Raw genomic sequence first — 8,809 nt, 5'->3', positions numbered from 1 at the left:
ATTGTGCCTTGTTCCAGGAAATACATCTTAAATTTATTGGAACTTGGATGAAACATCTGATTACCATTGTATTTGTTTACATTCAAGTGGCATTCTCCACCGCAGTTATTGGCACTTTGCACACTGTACACGTGTACGAGTTCTGAAAGACTGCAGCACTTGTGTAGATCGAGTATAAAAATAACTCTCTGTTGGCTTTTGCTAGCATGAACACATGCAGGCACGTGACCATGAACAGCTATAATCATGTGAAGCACTAGGCACACGTACGAAGAGTGGCAGAGAACAACTCGTTCGACTCCAGCTGCGTGACAGAACTGAAGCATTCAAATTGAAACGATTATCCGATTAGCTTGCTGAGTGCAGGTAATCAGGAGCGCTGAGGTTCTCTGAATACTGAAGCACACCATACATGAAGTTTAATAAACATAAGAGAACAATAATTACAAAATGCCTAGTCCAGCTCATAAAAGAGCGAGCTCTCAGTCAATCTTGCAAATTTGAAGCTTGCAATATCAAGGTGCCCCTTGCCTTCCTGCTACACCTAGACAACCTCAACAGGATAGATAATTCACAACCGTTTCATCACGGCCATGCAACCCGTGGTGACCCAGACACATTCACGACCCCTTCAGGGTACGCAGAAAAGGAGTAGAACTTCAGACCAGAGCAATGGAGCTAGCACCGCCAGGTGGTTTTTTAATGCCACCCAGGACATCCCGGGCTCTAGGTTTGTCATCTGAAAAGATGTCATGACCAGCTATCTCCTTGAGCTTGGCCTCGCTCAAATGATGGTGATGGGGCTTGGCATTAGGTACATTATTCGCATCACTGAAGATATCATGTCCAGAAAGCTCCGCACACTTCAGCCCCGAAAGTTTGTGAGTGACATTATCAATCTCCTCATCTGCGCCAAAGGATATCTGGCTCCGCCCTCCAGCAGGCTGAGATACAAAGATCAATTCTTAATTAAAAAAATGATTTAACATCTCCATCCGCCCCACGCTTTTTTTTAGCGTCACATCATCATCAGAACACCATCCAGAAAATCTGTCAAGCAAGGGCATGACTTTCTTTAACACTTACATTGGAAATCCTCACTGACGTATGCAAGCTTCGTGGTTGTGGTTGGTCCTGATTGGTCTTTGACTCTTCTCTCATTTCAAATGACCGGTTATTCTTCGGCTGGTCTGGCGGGGGAGGTCCAAAGATGTTGCTACCCGTCAACTCCTTCGCTTTCGCATTTGAAAAGCTTCCTCGTCTGGCGTGAATATCGTCTGTGGTCTCGCGCGTGCCACTAAGCTCCCTCTGTTTTGCTACCTCTGGGATAGTCACTGGCTTCTTAGGTGATGCGCTCTCCTCGCTACCGAATGTTATTTGGCTGACTCCACCAGCTGGCTGAAGGTCAACAAAAAAGAAAAGAAGTTTGAACAACTTGTTTATTCCTTGTTTGATGAATGCTTTTCTTCGTAAAAGACAATTGCAGCACTGACGCCGAGAACTACAACGTTTTTTTTTTTTTTTCGCAAACATGTTCAATAAAGGTGTAGTACAGTTCTTACGAGTTCTATACAATTCACAAGTATTTTGAAGGATTTAATCATTATCAAGTTCCACGGAAACCACGTTTGATTCTCAATTACCTCGTTTCCTAGCCCAATTCTATGGTCTAGAGGTTGAAAACCATAAGGCAGAAATCCATTTGAAGCCAAGTTGGTAAACTAGTCCTATTCTGGGTAACAGGTTGTAACAGTTGTACATCACCTGCTAAATCATAAGTTAATGGCCGTGAAGCGCTTACAGCCATGTGTTCGTACAGATGCGTACTCTGACCTCATCAATCACAACAGTAAATATTATAACTAGGATACTAATCACGCATATTCAACATTAGGATACCAGACATGTGAAGTTGAATGTTTATACACTCACTTCGACCAAGAGGTAAGGAGAATAGCGACCACACCTGGTGCATGCGCACAGCAGTTCTGTCGGCACCTTTAGGTTCGCCATTAGCAGCGCCTGTTCCATTGAAAATGCCACTTCCATGCATTTCTCTTTTCTTTAAGTCCGAAGCAGGCCGACTGAGATGGAAATAAGATACTCAAATCAGCAGTGCAGACGCTGGATACTGAGGATAATTGATTCGCTTATATCAGACTATCGAACTAACCACTCAGCTTTCCCAAGATGATGTGATAGGTCATGAGGAAGCCATCGAAGGGCAGTTCTCGATCAATATCGTATGCATTACATTGCGACCCAAAAGCTACTCACAACAAGTCCACTGGCAAGACCAGTGAGCTGTAGCCGATAACTCTACACCATTCTCAGATCATATATACAGGTTATGATTAGTACTTAAAAAATAACAGGATAAACACTGCTTGGAAGTAAACATGATTTAAGTTCCAGAGCAAAAATGAAAACAGGATAAGTTCCAAAGCTACGCAATCGGACTAACACGGTACCTCTTCAATAGTGCTTCGACTTCTTCAGCAGTCACAGTCTCGCTAAACTTTATTGTGCTCACTCCACCTGCAGGCTGCATTTCGCAGAGACGGAACCATTGGGGAGAGCGGAAGAGCCATGAGCAATCAGTTTAGGGATAATTAGCTAAACGAGAGCTAAGAATAACCTATCCACACGCCCATACTGTATACGTTCAAGGAAAATACAGATCACTATACAGGCATGCCTTCGGCGCTGGTAAAAGGTAGAGCTCGAGAGCCCTTACGCAAGACCCGATCTCAAAAATAAGATGAAAAAAAATGTTGTAGTTTGATTTTCCATAAAATGTTCAAAATACGAAACTGCCTCAGGTTTGGAGGTTGCACCTGGTGCATGCGGATGGTAGGTCGGCCAACAGGACTTTCCTCGCTAGACATAATCATTCCATGGCAATCACCAATAGCATTGTGACGCATTACAGGCACTGGAGAACGCGGAACCTCAGGATTATCGGACCAAGTAAGTTGGACTGTAGACTCTCCTCCAGGTGGCCTGTAGCCTCTCTTGAGAACCACGAGGCTCCCATTATCGACAGGCATTGCGCTGTGATCACAACAAGCTCACTTAATTTCAGCGCGCGACACAGCAGCTCTTCGTCTCGAGATCTAACGAATACAAGCAGCTCTATAATATTCTTGTAACCTCTTCTAATCATGCCTATTTCAACCTCACTCCTCCAAACAATCAGGCTCTCCACAACAACGCAAAAGTTCACCCCTCACCTTCACTGTGGCACCAACTACCTGGGCCCGTTTAACTTCTCACCGGCCACTGTTACCCTTCAACTGCTCAAATGAGTTCCCCAGGAAGACCAAGGAGCCTTACCTCTCTCCCGATTCTATACAAGAAATCGTCCTCAGAAAACCACTGCAATCTACCGCGCTGCCTACGCCGCCTTCCAACTACTCCCACACAGACACAAAACACTTGCAAGCACCGCAACAAGCTTGTAACTGCACCAAACTCCTCAAAAAAGCGCGTTACCGCGAATGGAAGAGGGCGGGCGAGTCAGTAAGCTTGACGGAAACGGAACGCTAGCTGTTAAACAGCAATGTGGCAGCAGCGAGACGATGGGGGGAACAAGAGGACTGCAAGAGCCGGTGCTCAGACTGCGACGGACAGAGCAGGCGATCAGAAACAGAGAGCCCACTGGGAACCGGGACCAGGAAGCAAAAGCGGACGGGGCGGGGCCACGCCCGTGCCAGGATCTGGACGGTGGGGCTCCGACTAAGCCATGTGATCGCACGGCCACCGTGCGCCATACTTGCCGGGGAGATTCGTACAACCCAGTCCAAGCTCGCATGTTCTGGGTCTCCTTGCACAGGACAACATCTGGATTTCCCCCCTCCATCAAGTCCACGTCATCCAATTACCTTTACAAATTAGTCACGTTCCCACGTGGCATCTCTTGGAAAGATCGTAATTTATACATGTGAAGACAAAATTTTGACATCGGGTACTAATTAAAGGTACTGTGCTTGTTTGTTTGTTTGTTTGTGTGTTGAGATCATGTTCATTCGAGGATTTTGTCATTAATTTTGTTCTCTTTTCACTTACGAAGAATGATTTGGTTCCTATTTCTATATGTTATCGAACGATGTAATTATTCAAATTGCAAGGATATTGTTTGCTCATTTCCAGTGTTTTGTGGCAGCTGATATTTTATAAATTTGCATGATGTATTTTGTAATTAATGCTGTGGCATGTATTCTTTATGTTTTGTACGTGTATGCATATTTTGTGCTATACAAAATACTAAGTGAAAGAATTTGTATTTTTTTGTAAATACTCTGAATTTTTACATCAGGCATATTTTGTTACTAAGGTTAATATTACCAAAAATATTACATAGTTAGAAACTATACTTAGATTGTGTGAGTGTGTGTATATATATTTACACCCACATACACATATAAATACGACTTTAAATAGAATTAATCAAGGATAATCGGTTATTTCTATGCAATACTTTTGTGTTTTATAAGTACTCAGATAACCTAAAATCCAAAAAGCATACATACATGCATACATTTGTAAATTTGCAAAATTATAATTATCAAATGAGGAGCCTAGAATTTATCACTTATATTATTATTGTTATTATTATCATCATCATCACTTTAAATGATGGAAATTAGAGATTTTTTTTTTTTTTTTTTTTTTTTTTTTTTTTAACTTTCAAAATTACAAAAATGTATCCACGACCTTCAACATCAAATATGTCATTAAATTAACTACAAACTACTTGAATGATATCAGTTGAATTTTGTCAATTTAAATTTCTATGCACATATGCATGCATGCATACAAACACTTATAAGATTAAAATAATTAAAAAATTAAAAAAAAATGATACTGAATTGTATGAAGAATTGCAAAAAATCCAAAACTCAAAAAAACATCTTCCAGTATAGTACTGATAAATAGATACACATAATATTCAAGTTCAAAGGATATTTGATGAAGACATTGTATCAAATAATCATATTGAAACAAAGTGGCATTTGTATCAAAATTAGCTAGTTTTTTGAAATACAAAAATTAAAAGAATTAAAAAAGCACAATATATAACGAAACAAAATCAAGTAATAAGTTCAATGAGGAAAATAAATAAATATTGTTTGAGATACTAGTATCCAAGCTAGTATCTCAACTATATTATACTATACTATACTACACTATACTATACTAGTATTCAGACTAGAAAACTAGGCATACTCAAATAATGCAAACAGAGTAAATATTTAAGTCTAAAAATATAGATATGATAACATTACTATTGTTGGTGACAATAAAAGTGTGAGATGGGCTGTTAATAAAAATAAAAAAGTTGAAACTAGAGTTCAACATAAGATATTTTATCAATCCTATTATACCAAATGAAGTTGAGTCAAATGATCCTCAAACACTCATGAATTTAAGCATATAATCGCAAGCAAACAATAACAATTATGAAAGGCTCCACCAAGAATAAACGCACCCACAAAAGGCAAATTTAGATCGTGGCCTTGAAAAAGTAAAAGAACAAATAAACTACCACAAAACACACAGAACAATCATGTTGTTGGGGACATGTGACAATCATTTCTTTCCATTTGTTTATTCATTCTTACTTGTATAAAATGATGCTTTCCTTTTTTGATTGGATTTATTCTCTATACATTTTTCGTATATTTTTTTGTGGATTTGCTTTAAGAACTTTGATTTGGCCTGAGGTGTGAAATAAAATTTGAAAATATTAGTAAATTAAGTTAATAAAAATAGCAAAAGAGGTTGTTTTAAAAGAGGTTGGAATAATTTTACTTACCTTCAACAAACTATTGACAGTTTAAAAATATTTAAAAGATTAGATTGGATTAATAACTTTGGTTGGGCATAGACTTCATAAAATAACATCAACAAATTGGAATACATTTAGACATATCTCTTAGCATTGTGGATGTAGACTAATTTTTGATTAATTACATAACATGCAAGTAAGACTATTGGTGTTCCACCAAAATTAATGCAATAGAGAGAGTAGTGATTGTAGACAATATTGTGCTTTCTTTTTTGTAATTCTTAGTCATTTGAATTGGATCTTTAAAAGGTATTCAAAAATAAAATATTTGATTGAATATTTTTTTGTAGAGTAATACATTTGCCAAACAAAACATTCGTCAAGTAAAACATCATTAAGAAATCAGATTGTAATAATTTTAAAATTTGATCACTCTAGTATCTAATAATTCTTACAATTTAGAATGAGGAATACTAGACCCACTATCGCAAGTCATATATATATATATATATATATATATATATATATATTTATTATGCTTGGTCTTTAATTTCTAAATATATAAGGAATACTAGTTCCAAGACATCGGATAAAATAAGTAAAGTTTGGGCTCATATGAGCCACTACCTACAATCTAACTTGCTATTTTTTTTTCGTAAGGTGTGTAATAGTTTCATATATTAAGATACAATAATTTTGCTTATCAACTCTCATTTTGATTCTTCCAAAGCATATTCTTTATTCTCCAATGGATTACAAAAAATTAAACATCTATTCAAAGAACATTCACAAATTCTTCTTATTTCAGAAGCTATATTAAAATATAAAATATTATATAATAATGGAAATAGCTATATATAAGCAATTTTATACTCTTCTATTGTTAAACCATAGAAATCTCTTCAACCACATGGTCACATTGCACATATAACCAAGAATTGGATAAGACTACATACATTGATAGGAGATCAACAATCATTTATAGTGTTCCAATTCCATATCTAATGTAAAAGAAAAGAATAAAGCAATTGGTTCATCTTCTTATATTTTATAAACATTAAATTTTTTCAAGTAAAAATCTAGTCTAAAGTTCTATACAATGATGAAAAAATTTCCAAGGCATTAGAGTTCCAAACATTGAAGGATATAGAGAGCCTTGTTGAGGCCTCTATGAAAATAGTCCATGTGATTCTCAAGAAAAAAAAAAAAGAAGCAAAAGAACTACTGTCAAGGACATGAATCTCAAAAAAAGATAATCCTCAATACACTCTTCTATCATTGAAGAGAACTAGAAAATCACTCAAAAGATGATGTAATATTAACTAGAATGGCTATTGCCAAAAAAAAGAAAGACTACAAAGTCTTGAAACAAAACTAAGACTAAAAATGCGTTGACAAGAATGAAAAAGGCTTCACTTTTGCCTCTATATATACTATCTAACTAAAAGCTATGTAGCGATGTCCTATAGGACCTCCAACATGTGTTGACTTTGCTAGCCATATGTCTTATTTTGAAAGGCAAGTTATCTATGTATGCACCTGTCAAGGACAAGAACTTGATGAAAAACCAATCCAGATAAGTAAGCCTTCACTCAAAGAAAGGTAACAAAATATAAATAAATAAGTATGTATATTGAAAGAGAAACTGAAATGGTTATTGCCAAAAGACAAGAAAACTAGAGACCCTTGAAACTAGACTAGAAGCAAGAAAGGAGTTGACAAGAATGAAGAAGGCTTCACTCTTGTTTTTATATATAATATCTAACTAGACGCTTCGTGGCGACATTCTATAGGACCTCCAATATGTATTGACTTTGTAGGACACATGCCTTGATTTACAAGGCAAATTTTTTTATGTCTGGGCCACATAGTTAGCTTGATCTTCAAGTTAACAACATGTGTGGCACATGGCCAACTTGTTGACCACGTTTCTAATCCAAAAAGTCAATTAAAGACACCTATAAAGTCAAAACAGCGTCTATAAAGCTTCTAGGAAGCTTTTATATTAAATACTATAGAATTAAATTACTTTTACATACTTTTACTTAGTTCTACCTATTTGTATATGTAATTACTAGCTTACATGAGTATGTCCGTGACATTGCCCCCCTTCTAGGGATGAGTTCCACAAGGAGCGGTCATTGTATATTGAAAAAATCTATGATGCGACGAATTGTATTCACCACATACTCTGATCTTTGTTCTGTTCGAAGATGATTGATAGGGCCTCTCAACCATCGGTACTATCCCATACCAGGGCAAAAAGACCACCCAGTTATTTGATCATTGTTGAGGCCTTCATAACTTCCTTCGAATAGAACATTTAGAACACCATCAGGAGTTGTTCCTATCTATAGCAAAATCACCAAACATCGGGAGTCCCTTCCCAAATCGTGATACCAAATGCATTGTATCTCGCCATCTATTCGAGGAAGAACATGTCGTCCTTGAAGATCTTCATCTCGATTGTGTCGTCTTGAAGGTTGTGACAATCGTAATGTCTTGTCTGGCAAGTCAGCAAATGAAGGCTCTTGAGTCGAATCCATTGATTCTTGGTTCTCCATCTTCTGAACGTCACAACTACAAAGAAGCTATGAACAAGGTTTGAAACTAGAATGTTATCTTGCCTAAATGTTGTTTCTTTTATAAAGAAAGTTTTCATCTTGATTTTGATGGATGTCATCGATGAAAAGCCTCCACCGCCTTTGATGCATTTGCAAGATTCTTTATTGGCTCCCATGTGCGTTCCCTAATACCATATCCATGTCAATGGACAAGATATTCCAATTTATTTTGGTGCTGCCTTGAATCTAAGACTTCTTCTACTTCAAACTCTTCATTATTGTCTACTTTTAGAGGAAGACGTGGAGCTTCTCAATTTCTAGGTATGTCCACTATCTTATATGGTTCAAGAAGAGACACGTGGAATATTGGATGGATTTTCATTCACTTCGGTAGATGTAAACTAAATGCAATTGGATTGATTTGTGTACAAATAGAAAATGGTCCCAGCCTTTG

The 8,809-nt window shown here is 37.1% G+C and overlaps 1 protein-coding gene across 2 annotated transcripts; it reads right to left on the bottom strand.

The window, feature by feature from the left end:
• Positions 1-325: 325 nt before the first annotated feature.
• On the bottom strand, positions 326-3,479 carry LOC112295770 (uncharacterized). 2 transcript variants are annotated; one of them, XM_024547700.3, is made up of 6 exons: positions 3,337-3,479; positions 2,838-3,054; positions 2,472-2,545; positions 1,967-2,084; positions 1,087-1,398; positions 326-944 (listed from the first exon to the last, which is right to left on the bottom strand). In XM_024547700.3, the coding sequence occupies exons 2-6, from the start codon at positions 3,048-3,050 to the stop codon at positions 660-662; spliced, it is 1,002 nt and encodes a 333-aa protein (XP_024403468.1). In that variant the 5' UTR covers positions 3,051-3,054; positions 3,337-3,479; the 3' UTR covers positions 326-659. The 2 variants fall into 2 exon arrangements, with proteins under 2 accessions (XP_024403468.1, XP_024403469.1); XM_024547701.3 differs by having other exon boundaries at positions 3,234-3,376.
• Between the last annotated feature and the right edge of the window lie 5,330 nt (positions 3,480-8,809).

Source organism: Physcomitrium patens, chromosome 19 (genome assembly GCF_059467195.1).
Source record: "Physcomitrium patens ecotype Gransden chromosome 19, ASM5946719v1, whole genome shotgun sequence".
Lineage (NCBI taxonomy): Eukaryota > Viridiplantae > Streptophyta > Bryopsida > Funariales > Funariaceae > Physcomitrium > Physcomitrium patens.
This window is presented reverse-complemented; position numbering and strand designations above follow the sequence as displayed.